At 36.8% G+C, this 19,360-nt stretch overlaps 1 protein-coding gene across 7 annotated transcripts in view; it reads right to left on the bottom strand.

Annotated features, from left to right (window-relative positions):
- Window positions 1-1,218: 1,218 nt before the first annotated feature.
- MTMR2 (myotubularin related protein 2) overlaps window positions 1,219-19,360 on the bottom strand; it is an 83,359-nt gene continuing 65,217 nt past the window's right edge. For all 7 annotated transcript variants that reach the window (XM_010375431.2, XM_010375432.1, XM_030917242.1 and 4 more), the window contains 8 exons: window positions 18,298-18,447; window positions 17,363-17,551; window positions 15,091-15,276; window positions 12,382-12,588; window positions 9,106-9,198; window positions 5,159-5,272; window positions 3,199-3,375; window positions 1,219-2,534 (listed from right to left, as the gene is read on the bottom strand). In XM_010375431.2, the coding sequence (XP_010373733.1) occupies window positions 2,373-2,534; window positions 3,199-3,375; window positions 5,159-5,272; window positions 9,106-9,198; window positions 12,382-12,588; window positions 15,091-15,276; window positions 17,363-17,551; window positions 18,298-18,447 (1,278 nt within the window). In that variant the 3' untranslated portion in view covers window positions 1,219-2,372. The remainder of the gene's footprint in view (window positions 2,535-3,198; window positions 3,376-5,158; window positions 5,273-9,105; window positions 9,199-12,381; window positions 12,589-15,090; window positions 15,277-17,362; window positions 17,552-18,297; window positions 18,448-19,360) is intronic.

A 19,360-nucleotide genomic window follows, 5' to 3' on the forward strand; every position in this document is an offset into this window, starting at 1 on the left:
TACATGAGGCAGTTGTGAACAGAAGAGTAGCACTGGTACATAAAAGTTGAGGTATGCAAAGACTAGGTCGAAGGAGGCTAAGGAGCTTCAACTTAATCATACTGGTCTCTAAATTTTGTAACCCTAATCAAAAAGGGAAAAAATTACACCTGCACAACCAACAGACATATAAAGTTATGAAACATGTAACTGTCAATTCAAATATTTAAAAGTTTTGCTTGTGTAAATATATATAAAGTGCTAGTATTCCTCCTCCCTCCCACACACACCAGTGGTATATCTTAAATGCTCAAGTGCGTGTACTCCATATTGGAGACTTCTGCAGAAGGTGAGGGGAACCACTGGAAGGTTCTCAGCAGAGAAGTGGTAGGGTTGCACTTAGATTCCCCTGGCTTTTGATTGGAATTTGAAGTGGATGCAAGTATATTAAGACTAGAAGCTTTAAATTCTTGATCTCTTCAGCCATTCTACATTCTTTCATGTGGTATCAGGCCAAGATAATCAAGGTTTAAACGAGGAAAATGGCAGATGCATTTGTGAAATACTTGGAGTAGAAAGCTTAATGTTTAATACCGATTTGCTAGCCACTTAAATGCCCTATTAAAAAGCTTGTATTTCACACAATTACCAAAGAAATCATTTTGGTGGCCAGGCGCGGTGGCTCAAGCCTGTAATCCCAGCACTTTGGGAGGCCGAGACGGGCGGATCACGAGGTCAGGAGATCAAGACCATCCTGGCTAACACGGTTTAGTAGAAACCCCGTCTCTACTAAAAAATACAAAAAAACTAGCCGGGCGAGGTGGTGGGCGCCTGTAGTCCCAGCTACTCCCGAGGCTGAGGCAGAATAGCATGAACCCGGGAGGCGGAGCTTGCAGTGAGCTGAGATCCGGCCACTGCACTCCAGCCTGGGCGACAGAGCGAGACTCCGTCTCAAAAAAAAAAAAAAAAAAAAGAAATCATTTTGGTGCTAATTTTGCTAAATTGGATATACTAATAGAAACTATAGTTCCTCATTGCAAGACCAAGAGGGAGGCTAAGGTTCAGACTCCCTGTATAGTGAATTAGTGAGTAGAAAAACACTGTATATTTTGTTTGATTTGGGTGTTGGTTAAGGGAAAATGGGTGCAAATTGAACATTTTCATGTGGGGTGCATATTCCTCCAATAATTTCCAAATATTTCTAGCGGGAAAAAAGAAAAGGCAACTTTGGACAAGAACAAAGTTTAAAAGTCAGTTGGAATTTCTTTTAATTAAAAGACCAAGGGACAAGAAGCTCCTTTGTTACAGTACATTACATATGGCTCTTATATAGAATAAAAGTCAAATGTTTCTACCAGCACCAAACTCTTACTTGTAGCAGGTGAACAGTGAAGCAAGATTTCTTTTACTGGCTTTGAGATTGTAATACATCTTTTACATGCAGTGTGTTCTTTGGTAGACTTATTCAGTGGAAATTATAGAATTTGCAAAAGGAAAAATGTAAAATTTGAGCATAGTACTTCTCACTATAAGCTATTTATACAGACTTCAGAAAAAATGTCAATCCTAGTAAGAGATTTTTAAATACTTCTTAAAAACTTGCCAATTAGCTTCTGTGTGTTCAGACACAAAACAAGTGAATAGTTTTTAAAATATCTTCCATGATGTTTCTGGTAATTGGGCTAATCTGAAGGGCATGGAATTCTTTGCTTTCTGCCCTTCATCTTCCCCCAAGCACATCTATAAGGCCTCCCATTTTGGATCAACTTGCTAATACGTCTTAAGTATGTAAACAATGACAGCAATAATCTTCAACTACTACTACACCATAATATCTTCAACACTTTGCCTTTTATTATATGAAGAATATGGAAGTTGAAAAGTGATCAAAGTAAATCAATTACGGAAAAAAAGAAAAACCTAGAATGGAGAAAGGGATATCAAATGATTTTGATCTGTCATGACATCAAGGCCCAATATATGTGATGCCACAGAATTTCAGTTTTGGTTTGAAAACTAATATTCCTCTGCACAGTGAGCACAGAGTATATTTCTAAAATGGTTTTAATATTACCAGATGCCAAAAATTTGTAACAGCATTTGCCTTTTAATAGAAACTTGTTCCCACTGTGGATCCAGGATTGAAGTATTTTAATATCCTTTGGATACTTAAAAGATTAGTATCATAATCATGTAATTACATATGGAGTTATTTCACTTAAGCCACCTGCACTGCTACAGTTCTAAACTCATCCTAGAGAGATTTAAAATAAATAAAGTGACTGAACTTTCTCTCATAGATGGGTTCTAAATTCGGAAGACTTTCTACTCATCATAGAGCTGCCAGTGTAATCAAGAGTGTATAGCAATGATGCCCCTGATCTTACAGTCCTTTATACAACAGTTTGGACAGGAGTGACACACTGTGCAGGAGAGCTGGCTCTTTCTGAGGATGAGGTTGATCGGTTAGAAATCTCTCTCTGTAGTTCCTCTACTTTTTTCTGAAGCTCTGCTCGTTTAGCCAGAAGTTCTTTGTATCTGTTGTGAATAGGTTCCTGCAAGAGCAAAACATAAAATATTCAACTAGGAAGTCCTGACCAAAGAGTCAAATCATTCCCTAAATGTTGCAGTGTATGTTCTTTCAGCTGTTGGAACCAGTGGCACCTTGGGACTATAGACACCACTCATCTTTCCACTGGCTTTCCCAGTGCCCCTGAGTATTTCCAGAGAATAACCTGCTGTGTAGGTGCTCCTGAAACTGGTACTTTTCCAAATACAACAAATAATTAACACAATTAAAAGTCGGTAGTCAGAAGAGTCCCTATTATTTACAGGTTTTTAGTCTTAAACAGTTCTAAGTAATTAATATTCCATAAACATATTCACAGTAGACCAGAATTTTGTTCACCTTTTAACTTTCCTAAAGCTACTTTCTTCAGCTTATTAAAACAAGACCCCCTAGAGGTTATCCAGACAGAGGAGGGAAGATGCGAGAAAAGAGAGCAGTGATTTGTCCGATGTCATACAAGCAGTCCTAAGAACCAGGTATACTGATTACCCTGCCCCAGTATAGTACTTTTTCTACTATACAGTTGTTAACTATCAATGGGTAAAGAGTAAAGTTTCAAATATGCACAGATAATCTTTCCAGCTGCTTTTAAGGAGACAAAGTTGCATTGTATGAATGAAAACTCCCACTGTATATTGTACAGCACATACCTGTGGTTTCATCCGTGGATTCCACCTTATGTAATATCCCACCCAGAGCTCTAGGTGGCGCATGCTGGCTACTGGATAAAGGACATGATTGGAATAGCTCCCATAGAGAGGATTAGTGAAGTCTTCCACCTGGCTATTTATGTAAGACCACAGTGACACAGTCCTTTTAGGAAGATTCTGTAGGCAGGAAAAATAGGTAAAGATTATCCACCACATAAGCCATTTACACTTTAGATGAAATTTGTAAAAAAGTACTTTGTCATTAAAATCTCTTTAGAGGATGTGGACTTGGAGACTTCAGTGATAAACCAACTTATATTAAAATCAGAGGGTACTGGAAAACAGTCTGCAGTTCCTCAAAGAGATACCACGTGATCCAGCAATTCCACTCTTGTACCTATCCAACAAACGGAAGACACGTCTGTACGAAAACTTTTTTATAGATGTTCAAACCAGTATTATTCATTAATAGCCAAGAAGTGGGAACAACCCAAAAGTCCATCAACTGATAAATGGATAAGTAAAATATATCCACACAATGGAATATTATTCAGCCATAAAAAGAAATTATATACAATGTATGAACCTTAAAGGAAAGGAGCCAGATACAAGGTTTACATATTAAATGATTCCATTTATATGAAATGTCCAGAAAAGGCAAATCCAGAGACAAAAACATTACGTGTTTGGCACGGCTGAATGGGGAGTGACTATTACCAGGTTTTCTGAGGTGATGAAATGTTCTGAAATGAAAATGCGGTGATGGCTGTACAACTCAGATATACTAAAAACCAGTCAACTATACACTATCAAAGTGAATTTCATGGTATGCCTATTATTAATTTTAAAAAGTATTAATTTCAAAAGTTTTTTTTTTTTTTAAATCAATGATTCCTACCCAAGGCTCTCAAAAAATAAAACTATCTTTGAAACTTAGTTATGCTATTTCTAATGAACATTCCTTAAGTTATTGAGTGCCTGCTATGCATAGAAATATTTACTGCATGCTAGGCACTGAAACATAAGGTGAATTTAAAAATTTAATACCTGCCTTTAAGGAAGTCTAGGAAATACTACATAGCAGTTCTTGTGGTATTTTGTATAGCTTATTTTAAAATCTTCATAATTTTACAAAAGGAAATATTGACTTCCCCAAGCGAACTGTTACAGTAAGTGATAGATCCAAGATTTGAACCCAGCAACTGGGCTTCAGTGCAAGTACTTATTCCTACTGTGCTTTATAAAATAAAACATAAACTACTTTATAACCACATTTTTTAGAATAAAAGTTGATGCAGAGGGAGATACTAATCAAGATGATTAAGATGTTGATACACAGGATAGACAAGTTTTGAGAAAGAAGTAAAACTTGAAATGTAATCCTTACACCATTTCTTCTTAATACCAACCCCACTTAACAGTGATACCTCTGAGGAAAAGTGGGATAACAAAAAACGTTAACTTTCCACATATTATCTTTTATGTGTTTGAATTTTTTTACAGTATTACTCTACAACTTAAAAAACTCAAAAACTTAACCTAAAATGTCTCCATAAATAGGATATACTTGGGAATCTGAGCTGCCTATTCACTCGAATATACATTTTCTGCTAATTAAATTTTTCTGCACCTACTGTAAAGGATTTCCATTCTACATAGAAAAAATTGGTACACTGGTGCTCCTTACATTTCACATACTTCAGTTCTCTTTAGCAGAAACTATTTCCCACCCATGAACTCATAGCAGACAGCTAGCTAGCACCTTCAGCCTTGTGATGACAAAGATACTTCAGAATATATCAGTTCCAGATCTATGGAAGGAAGCAATCAGTATTATAGCATGTAAGATAAAGTATGACCCAAAAGAATGACTTCAGTTGAAATCTATCACAGAGTACATTCTTTTAGGGAAAAGTACACAGTAGAGATAGTATGGGTAAGGTCATGTTTCATTTTTTACCTCTTTTCCTCTCTGTTGTTCACTATTACAGAGGAATGTTCCGAATAAGCAGCTGTATAGGTGGTCCAAAATGGTAATGAGAAAATACTCATTGAATTCAAATGCGGTAGGAAACTGCAAATCGAACATCACAAACACATAAATTAAGACATTCTTCAAGCATACTCATCCCTGTAATGGGTAGATCCTTTGAGGTAGTATTTAAAAATAAGTTAAACATTCAAATCTACATTATTCCAAACCATTATGGCATTATTTGTATGATTTTTTCATACATCTTGTTACCACTTTTCTGACCACATTTCTGTATCCACTATATCTGCTAACCCTAAACTTGCAGGCTGAATTTTGACTTATACAATTCTGGCAACTCTAGGCATTCTCTGCCAAAAATGACCATAAACAACATTAAGATTCTTTAAATTTTCAGCAACATAGTTGTTTTTTCTAAGGATTACACAAAAAAATGCCAATAATGTCTCCAGAAAATGTTAGCAATACACAAAAGTAAACATCTAAGGCAGATAATTTACAAGTTAATCAACCTATTAAATACTTAGGTTGGTGCAAAAGTAATTGCAGCTTTTGCCACTGAAATGGCAATTACTTTTTTTTTTCCCAGCACCATTTCTTCAATAGGGAATCCTTGCCAGCAGCGGGGCGCGGGGCGGCCCAGCCAGTGCGCATGCGCGAGTGGCGAGCGGGTGCTCGCCTCACAGTGGTTCCCACGGTTGTGGGGAAAAAAAAAAAACCAACCTAAACTTTTCGGGGAACATCCATCCCATCAAACCAGAGTCCCTTGTAAGCCACTATTTTAACAGCATCTAACAAAAAGAAAATTTACTCTCTAACCCAAGCCAGGGGCTTGACTGGATGCCTTAGTTTTACACAACACAATTTTAGGGGACTAATCAAATAAAAAATTACAAACCCCCATAAGTTAGAAGGTTTCGTTTAATCCGTCCTATCTAATATTTCAGAATTATTTGGAAGCTTCTATGTAAGGTTCTACCAATTATAGGGCTGTATGTAAGAAATTATATAAATATTTAGATTGCAGACTGTGAAAATACACATTGCTTCCAAGTTTTTACTTCTTAGATCCCTTCCTTTATAGTGGAGGAAAATAGTATAAACGGCATGTAAATGGAACAGGGATGAAAACAACTTTGCCTTGAAGTTTGCTACATTTTAGCAAGTGTAGACGGGGTAACATGACAGATTTCCTAAACAAGAAAGGGCCCTTAGTAGGCCTTGAATAATTTTTGTGGCTGTGAAGCTGAATGAAGCAGATGCTCAAGCAGAAGATGACCAAGCATTTCCACAACAAAAAGCTAATTGTAAAAAACTCTGTCAAATTCCATTTATTCCTTTAAAAAATAAATCCCATCTCCTGTATTTGTTCACACTCTTAACAGCCTTATTATATAGCCAAATATGAATGCATCCTGAATCACTAAATAGCAATCCCAAGGATCTAAGCCTGTGATCAGTTTTTCATCTTCTTGGCAAAACTATTAGCTCAGTTATGAGAAGACAGCTTAATCAGTAGGCATTTCCTCACAAAGAAACTAAAATAGCAGGGCATTAACTGCAGCTATTGCTTTTAAAATCCTAAGCAGAAGAGAACTATTTTGTTTTATTTACATGTTTAAAATCTAAAAGGCCCTTCAACAACTGCTTCCTGATCTCAGGACTGAGGTGACAGAGATGATGATGGAAATAGGAGGAGAGGTATAGAATCTGGCTATCATAACATAGTTGGTTCTGTTTTGACAAATGTGCTATTCAGGTCTCTGTACTAGTATTCAAGTATTTATAAAAACTGATCATTGCTAACAAACGTTACAACTAGCTAATATGCTTTATATTCAGGAAGAAAATATACAGAAAAACACTAGGTGTATAAAATAAAGACAGCTATAAAAGTATTTTAGGTTCTATCAGAAATACAGATTTAAACTGATTTTCTTTTATTTAGTGCCATGCTCAAAATTAGGGTTAAACTACTTTTAGATAGAGCATATAAAAAGTTAACAAAATTGGCCGGGCGCGGTGGCTCAAGCCTGTAATCCCAGCACTTTGGGAGGCCGAGACGGGCGGATCACAAGGTCAGGAGATCGAGACCATCCTGGCTAACACGGTGAAACCCCGTCTCTACTAAAAACTACAAAAAACTAGCCGGGCGAGGTGGCGGCGCCTGTAGTCCCAGCTACCCGGGAGGCTGAGGCAGGAGAATAGCGTGAACCTGGGAGGCGGAGTCTGTCACAGCACTCCAGCCTGGGTGACAGAGCGAGACTCCGTCTCAAAAAAAAAAAAAAAAAAAAGTTAACAAAATTAAAATTACTAAGGAAGAAATGTATTATGATGTACTCTTCTCCCATCCAAGTGCTCACAAGGCCTGACCCTGCTTAGTTTCCAAAATCAGATGAGATGGGTGCATTCAGGGTGGTTGGCTGTAGATTATCATGTACTCTTTGCAAGAAATTGGTAAATGTGCTTTTTTTCTAACAAATATATCAGAACTGATATTCAAATACATCGTTTCCTTCAAGGTATTCACCTTGGAAAGCAGTACACACGACCATCAACAATGCCACGGTTTCAAAGAGCTTTCCTGCTCCTTTCATGGGGAATTTGATTTTTGCCAACAGTCAAAGGTTATTTAAAACTGAATATGGTAATAGTCAAAAGTGGGGTCCTAGTGTTTTGGGTCACATATCCAAAAAAGGATTGTAGGGACTTAGGTAGTTGATACACTGCCTCAAAGCCAATTCCAAAGGAAAAAGTCAAACCTAATCCAAGAAAGCACTAAACATTTGTTAAACTAGGTATATAGCACCTCTCCTTCCTCCTACCTCCCAACACACTGAAGGTCTGATTTATAAACCAAAACTGAATTGTATACACCTTTTCAGTATATATGCTAAAACACTAGTCTCATCATATTGTAGTCATAGCTACGAAAATGCTTCATTTAACCCAACATGTTTCTAAATAATTCACCCATGCAGAAATGCTTATGGAGGCAAGGGACTATTAAATATAATAATTGATTATTTCACCTGATTACTATCAATTTTATTTTATTGAAGCTAAAAATATGCTCCTAAATAAATATGATCCAAAGCCAAGCAGAGCCAGCACTTGCCCTGCTTTAAATTCATATGGCAATCTAAGTACAAACAATTCAGACTTCCAGTTGTTTTGGGGTCTAATAAAGCCTTAGGTAAATAATTACCTCCCAATGAGCTGCATTCAACAGGGTTTCCAGATGGTTTTTCTTGAGTCAGAATTAAATCATCTTTTTAAGACAGTGACCCCTTGCCTCATTAATAAAGTGATCTCATGGTAAACCAGGTGTTTTCTCAGTCCCCTCTGCTCTTTCCAAAAGATTAAATTCATTTATATTAATATTTCAAATTTGTTAGAAGTTCTAAAAGCCATAATAGCTCGCTCCATGCCAAAAAATAAAAAGAACTGAATGAAATAGGTGCCCCCCCTTGTTATGCTTCCTATATAAACATTTTTCCCTTAAAATACAAATTTTCAGAACGAGCAGATGGAAATTTTTTAAAAAATTAACAGTTAAGTTACTTAAAAGATTTGATTTTGCTTATGCTACCTAGCTTATTTTATTTCCACTCTTAGCAATATATAAATGAGCTTCTAGGTGAGCCTGTTTAACACTATTTGTTCAAAAAAAAGGATAAAACCTCTTGGGAGGTATTATCAATGCTACTTATTGAAATGCTAATAGAATCAAACTGTCAAGTGTTAATCTTTAACCTGATTCATAATATGACAATAAATAATAGCTCTCACATGGACATGGAGATGTTACAAGAATTTCCATTTAATGATCTATAGGATAATCAGTGACCAAATCTCTCCACTCTGACAGGAAAACTGAAAGATATATAAGAATAATAGGCCAGATAAATTACCTGTCTTGTCATCTGCCAGACACAGTCAATAAATTGAAGAAAAACAGGCGATCTGTCTGCATCTGCATGGTTCTTATCTCCATGGCCAACTCTCTGAAGCAAAAAGAGTGAAATATATGAACTTTGGGGGAGTTTTCATGTTTTGGTGGAAATAATTTTTTTTAAAAATAATAATTGGTCAATAGTCTAAAAATTTTCAAAGTTGGGTACTGTGGTTCACACCTGTAATCCCAACACTTTGGGAGGCTGTGGTGGAAGGATCACTTGAAGCCAGGAATTTGAGATAGGTCTGTAGTCCTAGCTGTTCAGGAGGCTAAGGGGGGAGGCTGGCTTGAGCCAAAAAGTACAAGGCTACAGTGAACTATGATCGCACCACTGCACTCCAGCCTAGATGACAAAGCGAGGCCCTGTCTCAAATACATAAAATTTTTCAGAGTCTTTTAAAGAGCATTGCATTTGCAAAGTAAGTAAAAAATCACCCATTATCCTGCCAAGCAGAAATCTATTAACATTTTGATGTGCAAACTGCTATTTTCTGACACAAGTGCTTGTAATACGAATTACAACTCTGTTTAATAAACCCAGATCCTAAAAAGGTTGCTAATAAAAGATGGAAGCAGTCAGAACTCAGAGGCCAGATTTTTGTCCTAGAGATTTTAATTTCTCTCTTTGAGAAATAAGTTACATGGACACTGGCCTCAGAAAGCACCACTCTCTGTTAATACCTTGACCAGTGAGTGAAGGGTACCCCATCCTATCTTAGCGCTAATGTGTCTTCATTAGGAGGAACCGTATTAGCACACATCTTAGAAAATCTGCCAAAAATGCTTGACATCCACCCTTCAAGCATGCAGTCATCTACCTGGTTTCTCAGTTACTTCTTCTGAGGACCTTTGACTCAGATAACTGAAAACAGAATCCTGCTCCTTACCCCAAAGCAGAAATTCTAAAAGTGGGGCCCACAAACATCCAAGGGCTGTGAGGTCAAAACTATTTTCATAATTTATTAAGACATTATTTACCTTTTTCAGTGTGTTGGCATTTGCACTAATGATGCATAAGTTATGAAGGATAAAAATTCTGGTGCCTCTGCAGGCATCAAGCAGGGCAATGCTTGTAATTAAAACTGCATTCGTACCCACTGTATTCTACCCTACTAGACACTCGCAGTTAAAGAAAGGAAAAAACTCGATTTTTCTTATGCCAGTGTGCTTAACAAGGCAGTAAAAATTACTAATTTTATTAAATCTCATCCCTTAAGTACACTTTTTTTAATGGCCTGTGTGACAAAACGGGAAATATGTGTAACTCTTTGCTGCTGCACGTAGTATGGTAGGAGATAGCACTTTCTCATCATTTTTACTTGAAAGAAAAATCAATATATGCACTGTGATTAGAAAGACTTAAACAGAGTTTTTTTTGAAAATGTACAATGTGAATTATCACTGAAAGGAAAACAACTGACAGTATTTGTTGTCAATGAAAAAATTCAAGCTTTTGAGTGAAAACTCAATTTTTGGAGAACTTTTGCCCACAGTAATGAGCTTAAAAATACTTGAAGGCTTTTCTGACAAAATCAATGGTGGTGATTAACAAGTGTGATTTTAAGGTATTATATGATGAAATGCATTTACATTTGGAAGATTTGTGTAACTCAATAAGCCAGTACTTTCCAAATAACCAATATGTGATGTTAGAAAACCACACATGGGTAAAAGATTTATTCAAAATGGAAGTGAAACCAATGGAATTTAATGATTAAAAAATTCATTAATTTGATTTTGGATTCCATATAACAACTAACCTCTAAGAAACTACTGTTTATCAAGTTCTGGCATAGTATCAAAGAAGAATATCTACAATTCCCTGAAAAAGCTATTAAAATACTTTCTGCTTTTCCACTTACATATCTGTATGTGGTTAATTTTCTTCATATACTTAAAACTCACAAAACAGATTGAAGGTAAAAATAAATATAAAATTCAGCTATCTTCTCTTAAGCCAAACTCATTAAATTTGTAAAAGTAAAACGATGCCAGTCTTTTCATTAAACTTTTTGTTTTGGAAACTATTTTTCCGTTTAAATATTATTTCTGTTAATATATAATAGGCTTATTTCCTAAATTAAGAAATATTTTTAAATTTTTTAAAATTTAATTTTCAATATGGCAAATATTGATAGATATAACTCACATAAAGTTCTCTGGGTAACAAGTTTGGGGAGTTAGGGGAAAAACTCCATATCCACACTTGTTAACAATGTAAAGGGGGTCCTAAAATCAAAAAGTTTGAGAATCATTATTCTACATTAACCTTGTGAGCAAATCCCCTTGCCTGGGTGCCCTTTAATTGTCAAAATTCTATTTTCAAAATATAACTAGTAAAAAAAAAAAGAAGGGGGAGTAGGTAACCAGAGTTAGCAATTTAGGAATCCATAGCAACTTCAAATACCCCAAAATGTTTGATTTTGATCACATTTATATGAACATGTGCAGCTTTGGCTGACTAAAACTTTATTCTTTGAAGTAAGAGTTTGTTTTACATGGCCATTTCATGATAAGTACATTGTGTAGAGAGCGGCAAAATGTGAGCCATCTGAATCAACACCCCAGGTGCCCAATTTTATTTAACAGTTCAAGTTCAAAAGAGCAGACTAACTTTCAATGTCTGTTCCTTTCAAGTTACAGTTGACCCTTGAACAACACGGTTAGAACTGCACAGGTCCACTTATATGCAGATTTGTTTCAGCCAAATGCAGGATGCGGAACCCACATACACAGAGGGCCGACTTTACACGGTCCCTGCAGGGCCAGCTTCAGAACTTGAGTATGTGTGGATTTTGGTCTATTCATGGCGTCTGGGAACCAAGCCCCCACATATACCAAGGGACAACTGTATAAACACTGCTAGTATACTCTGGTAACTACTGGATACTAAAGGTTAACATTACAGACAGCATCTGGGTAAAGACCCTTCTAAAAGTTTTTCAATTACTTAGGAAAACGCCTGCCCAGAAACACCCATGGACAATCACTGAATGATATTTGATGTTTCCCAGTGGAGATCACAGAAAAGACCAGGTCAGATGCTTGACAAATAGCTAGCTCTGGCTCCAGACTAGTCATGTTAGGGATATCCTAATGCTTTCCAAAACAAGCAAAAACGTTTGCCCCACTAGATAAATGATCAATTTCGAAGAATATCTTATTTTTAAAAATGTATTTTTTTCACATGCCTTGGTATGAGATGCATCAAAAGTCAAGGTTCCTTACTTACTAGTTGAAATCGATGTCCAAAACTTAGCCATTCTTTCTCCACAAGGACTTCAAATCCTCGGATAGTTCGATAGTATCCATCCAGCATGAGCATGGCAAGGGAGGTGAGCTGAGCTGTGCGATCCCAGCCATCACTGCAATGCACTACCACAGACGTCTTCCCTGATTCTACCTTGTCAGCAATCCTAAGAGCCCCTGCAAGAATAAGCTGGAAAACAGATTTTTTAATAAATACTTCCTTCTTCAAAATTTACTAATACAGCTTATGAGGGATCACTATTTCAATAACACGAGGAAAAACATTTGTCCCTTCCTAAGAATAATTTTTTTTAATGGTAGAAGACATATAAATTTTGCTTTTAAAACTAGAAAAACCTCATAATTGCTGACTCCTATTAATTTGCCCAATGAAATAGCCAAATAAAAAGTACCTTTGGGTGCTAAATAAATCATGGTGTAAGATTCTTCTTAGAAAAGTTCTAAAGAGATCTGTTTCTAAGAATCATCAAATATTCCATCATCTATTTAAATAAAAATAATTGATATGGAAATTGGAGCCTTTTTATGATTTGAAACAACGCTTACTGAAACCAAATTGGGACAAGTACCTGAAAGCAATAATACTGGATCTCTTTTGAAATATTCTATCGCATTTATTGTATTGTTTTGACTAAAGATTTTTATGTCACACGGCATACAGCAAGCACAGTATAAACTTTAGAGTGAGCTACTTTTCTGTAACACTATGCATGAAAATTCACAGATTAATATATCAATCTGTTATTTAAAATAACTTAAGCTCTTTTTTTTAAATATGCAGAAATCCTTTACAAAATAACTTACCTTTTCTAAAATCGATCTTGAGTTAAAACTAAACATAATTAGACATATCAAAAAAAGAAACAAAAAAGTATGGTATCTTAAAAAAATAAATACATAAAAAGAAAAAGGACAGTACAGCCTATTCTTCCCTGCAATGGCCATATCGTATTATACTTGAAAAACAGTATAGTTCTACCTACACAGATGAGAATGAAAGAAAACAGATTATTAAGCTTGGAAGTATGGTAACTTCCCCTGGATCACAGCTATAAGCATATTCTGGAAATGGAGTACTATGACGATCTTGACTATATATCAGAGGCATTTGTAAGCCTGAAGTGCCTAGACCCCATTTCCCAATGATCCTAATTCAGTATTTTAATAAATTCCACCTATAATTCTAGTGCATATACAAAGTTAAGAATCACTAACCCAAAGGCTTAGTTACGATTGATCAGGAAGAGTTATCCAAAGTAGTAATCATTCATTCATTCATTAAATAAACATTTATGGAGTCCCTTACTAGAAGGCAGATACTGCTCTACGCACAGGCCATACAGCAGAGAACAAAGTTCCTGCTTACTGAAGTTTATATTCTATTTGGGCGAGGCCCACCAGTCACAAATAAACAAGGAAATATACAGTATACCAGATGGCAATAAGTGAAAACCCTCCATAGAAGTTATAGGGAGTGCTGGTAGAACTCTTATTTTGTAAAGAGGCAGGGAAAGGCCTCTCTCAGGTGATATTTGAACAGAGACCAGAAGAGAGTGATTGAGTGAATAAACTTTCTTGGTGTGATAAGGACTGGGGGAGAATAAAGTAGTTTAGCCCAACTATATGTCTTATACCTCTAGGGAAATTTGATTCTGTTATAGCCAGACTTTTAGAGACCATGTTGTAGCTGCAAATTAAATACTTGGAGTTTTCAGAATCAAACACAGAGATTTATGTTAGTTCCAAATCAAGCCTAAGACTGTATATTTACACATCACATAATTTAATAAATGGGCCACATGAACACGCTGAGTAGTGTTTACACTTTGTGATTTCCAAGCTTCTAAGCTTCTCAAAGGGAAACAATAGTAAAAGTGGTCTATTTAAAAATCTTAACTCAGTTTGGTTTTCTCTTCAATTCTGTCTGAACTTCAGAGACTTTAATGTGAGTAGAAGTATCGTTCTTATCATGAAAGATTGCATTTCCCATTACCTCATAATATTTATATATGTGGTTACATAAGTCTATATTTTGGTGAGTTATGTTACTGACAGATCATATCTGAAAATATGATAACTGTATTAGCATGTTAGGTAAATTAGCACTGACATGTGCTCTGCAAATGACTTAGCACTCAGTGTGGCTCATGCAACCACTCCACCTCATTTTCCTGATCAGAATGGTTTTCACATACCATGCGACTAATATTTACTGGGTACCTATTCACAGATAGTGCTGCCCTAGCTCCTGAGAAGACAAAAATATATATATAGGATTTATCCAGTCTTGGTCTTCATAAATTAGCAATATACATTGTTTGACACACAAAAGCAAACAAAGTACAGGCTAGTTCCTGACTAGATAGAAAAACAGGGTAAAGAGTTCAGAGAAAATGGAAAAGGATGCAATCTGGGAAGACTTTATGAAGAAATGAAATATGAACTAGAATCTGAAGGATGGTTCGAATTCAGATAGGATGGGAGGGGGGAACGAAAGAAGTACAACAGAACCAAATGCACAATATAAAAAACCAATTCATTCAAACATTAAAATTCAGTAGTAATTCCAAATATCAAAGCATTTACCCATTTTTCATTGCTAATATAAAAAGCTAACATAAACAAAGGGGTAGAGAAAGTCTTTGTTTGGGATATAGTAACACACACCCACCTTAATATGTTCTAGCCAATGAGTAGATTCCAAGTTAGACAACCAGTGAGTTTCCTCAATGTTGGGGTACACAATCTCCTTAAGTTTTCTTAATGATTCTCTCATAACATGAATATTGTGGATATCCAGAAAAACTAGTTCAGCATTTTGATAGGCATCTTCACTTTCATAACCTCCACCCTTTGCCTGGAAAAAAGCACACATCATGGAAAATCATAAATGAATGCACATCTGTGGACAAGTGACATAAAATATCCAATAGCCTAAAAGATGATACATATTACTGGAGACCAGGAAAACTCCACAGGAAAATGTGGATGGCTCAGGACAAGTTATTTAGCACAACCACTCGCTTCCTCATGTTCTTCTTTACCAAATGAATATATACGTACTCTGACTTGCTTATGTGGCCTGTTATTAAATGTGAAACACATATGAGGGTATTTAAACATTGCAAAGCACTAAATTTTCCCAGCCATACTTCAAGTTCTACCCAAGCATAAGTTCTTATAGAAGACTTCCTTTCATATATACTGAAATTACCAGACTGTAAGTTTCAGGTGCTGCGACCACATGTCTGGTTTACCTATGCTTCTTCACCTCCCGCCTCTTCACCTCACTTTAATCTCATATCTGAGAAATAAATTCCTTGCAATCAAAATGACCTGCTTCATTTTTAACCACATAATTCTTTTTAAATAAAAAGAACAAGTATAAAAGCACAGAATGCTATCATGAATGTTCTCAAAGACTTAAATCTACATCTACAGAACAGAATGAGAAAATATTTGGTGTTCAAAATAAGCTATGGCTAGAAAGAACCTAATTTTTCTGGACTTAATCTTTTTATATTCCATGAATAAAATATTCTATCTTCTACTTAACTCGTGTGTAAAATCATACTTCTTAGAGCCCTAATAGAAACAAATTAGGAAAATACTGGAGCAGCAAATATAATTATATAAAATTAAGTGATCATATGACCCACATCTTTGCAAACAACAGAACCCACGAACTCATAAACAGCAACAAATTACTGAAAGAACAGAAGTTCAGCTTCCTTTCTGACACTGAGAGTCTGGGAAATCATTTGGCACAATTATAGAATTAACAGTGTTTCAATGGATACCTGTTAACAAGGATTACTTCTGAAGAGTGGGAATAAGACAGGAACTTTCGATTCAAATTTGTTGCAACATTTTAGAAAGACAGCAGTGGTAACAACTATACAGAACCTGTCACAGAAACACATAGAATGAAAATGCCCTGGAATCAGGTAGTGGTGATGGTTGTACAACTTTGTGAATATACTAAAAGCATTGAAATGTACACTTGAAAAGATGAGCACTTTTCAGTAATGGTACCTGCTGCTGTAGTTAAGTTGTTATGTCTTCTCTCTCCTACCCTCCTCCTATAGATTTGGTCAACTGAACCAAAATTTCAATTTCCACAATGCTAGTATTTATTCTGCTGGAACAATCAGCTACAGCTGACTGTCAGTTCATTAGTCTGAATAACTTGTTCAGGTGGAGGACGGTCAGAAGAGGGCACCACTAGTCACTGAGAACACTAGTTTGCTATTCCTAGAGCAGGACTATACAGGGACTTCAGTGAGTCATAAACTCAGTTGTCAAATTTGGAGAAGTGGGAAACTAAGAATAATTGAACACCTAGTTATTATGTAAGTAAGCACAAGGTTATGCATTATTTTTTATTAAATGATGTTTGCTCCCAAAACAACACTTTTTTTTTTTTTTTTTTTTTGAGACGGAGTCTCACTCTGTCGCCCAGGCTGGAGTGCAGTGGCCGGATCTCAGCTCACTGCAAGCTCCACCTCCGGGGTTTATGCCATTCTCCTGCCTCAGCCTCCCGAGTAGCTGGGACTACAGGCGCCCGCCACCTCGCCCGGCTAGTTTTTTTTTTTGTATTTTTTTTTAATAGAGACGGGGTTTCACCGTGTTAGCCAGGATGGTCTCGACCTCCTGACCTCGTGATCCGCCCGTCTCGGCCTCCCAAAGTGCTGGGATTACAGGCTTGAGCCACCGCGCCCGGCCCACTGTTAACTATTATTCTCATTTTTACCAATAAACAAATTGAGGTCTAAAGAGGTTAAATAATTCAAAATCATACCGTCAAGTTGAAGAGCCAAGACTAGAACCTATATCTTTACCAGTGTAGAGCTTGAGCTCTTTTTACTACACTGTGGCCCTGCCAAACTCAGCTGATCCATGAAACCATAATTATAATCATAATTACTAAGAGACCATCTGACCTTGTTGGCAACAGCATTAACACTTGGCCGGGCATCAAATATAAAGATTTTGTGAGATTGGGCATTGGAATCCATGATAGCTTGAAGGTATTTTTCATCTTCTTTGCTTCGCTTTCCACTCACTCCAACCATGGGCTGGCTACACCGAGTTACTGTGGCTTGACTTTCAGGATGAATCCATGATAAAACCTTAATGAGGAAAAAAAAGGTAACACACCTTTTACATACTTCTCTGTTTATAATTCTCAAAAACAGTACTCAACAAATCTCTGCTTTCTAATTGGATCCAAAGCCTGACCATGAAAGGACATCTGGGGCTGCTAGGAAAAATAATCGCCTTTCTTTCAAGCCAATTCTGGCATGTGGAAAACTTGGTCTAATTCTTTAGTCAGATACTGATTTAGGAAAGTCGTTGATTATTGGGAAATGTTACCTCCTGGAAAAAATACTTTGAAACAGGGCTAAGTAAATCCCACTTAATATACTAGCAAAACTGCTCAGTTCTAAAAGCCTTTAGAATCTATGAATTTTGTACCTAAAATTATTTAAGCTCATCTTTCTAAGATCCAGTTATACATTTGTAAGGTGTTCTTTCTAGGACTTAAAAAAAAAAAAGAACATTTATCACCATGACTAAAGAATATACAATAAGATAAATAGTGACTAATACACAGAGCAAGCTTTGCTTTTCAGTGAAGAATCATGCAATTCTGTGTAGTTTATCTAATACCCATATCACACTCTCCGGAAGCCTCTTTAAGTCTTTCCTCCAGTTTTAACTTTACTAAATAAATCAATCTCCAATATCCCTACGAAAGACCTGCTGCTGTAGCTATTTATATCCTGAATCCATTCTCCCACTCATTAATCCCAGCATTACGTTGAGTAAAAAAGCACTTGCAAAGGCTCGTCCAAACTCCAAACTTCCTACTTACTGGGATACGGCCTCTTGATCTGAAGGATCCCACTCTCTTTAATTCTTCGTCAGGAATATTTGCTGGCACAACCAGGAGGGCAGGGTATGTATCACAAAGTTCGTATCGTTCATTTATCTTTGTTATTCTCCAGCTTTCATTTGGAATTCCCTACATGTGAAATGAAACATAAGACAAATTTCTATCTAACTAAAATATTAAACGACACCAGGACAGAAGTCATCCTGTTCAATCTCTCTGACCTCTACTGTCCATCTCCTAAAGTGTTGGGATAGCTGTTGTCAGCCTGTGGTACCAGGCTTTTAGAATTAGATATTCTGATATAGGGATATGTATTCATTTTTGGAACCCAATTCCCAATTTGATGTTAAATAACAGACATTAATTCACTAAATATTGAGTGTGGGCCTGTGCTAAGCATATTCAGGAGGAGGGAGGAAACATTAATACTTCAAATGTTCCTATTCTTTTTTTGAGATAGAGTCTCGCTCTGTTGCCCAGGCTGGAGTGCAGTGGTGCGATCTCAGCTCATTGCAACCTCTGCCTCCCGGGTTCAAGTGACTCTCCTGCCTCAGCCTCCTGAGTAGCTGGGAGTACAGGTGTACGCCACCATGCTGGGCTAATTTTTGTATTTTCAGTAGAGACAGGGTTGGCCAGGATGGTCTCAATCTCCTGACCTCGTGATCCACGTGCCTTGGCCTCCCAAAGTGCTGGGATTACAGGCGTGAGCCACCACACCTGGCCAAATGTTTCTATTTTTTTTTTTTGGAGACAGAGTTTCACTCTTGTTGCCCAGGCTGGAGTGCAATGATGTGATCTCGGGTCACTGCAACCTCTGCCTCCCGGGTTCAAGCGATTCTCCTGCCTCAGCCTCCCCAGTACCTGGGATTACAGGCATGCGCCACCATGCGTGGCTAATTTTTTATTTTTAGTAGAGACAGGGTTTCACCATGTTGGTCAGGCTGGTCGCGAACTCCTGACCTCAGGTGATCCGCCTGCCTTGGCCTCCCAAAGTGCAGGGTCTCATTCAGTTTGACTGGATGATTGACTTTGTTGCCATTCA

This window comes from Rhinopithecus roxellana, chromosome 15 (assembly GCF_007565055.1).
Source record: "Rhinopithecus roxellana isolate Shanxi Qingling chromosome 15, ASM756505v1, whole genome shotgun sequence".
Classification (NCBI taxonomy): Eukaryota; Metazoa; Chordata; class Mammalia; order Primates; family Cercopithecidae; genus Rhinopithecus; species Rhinopithecus roxellana.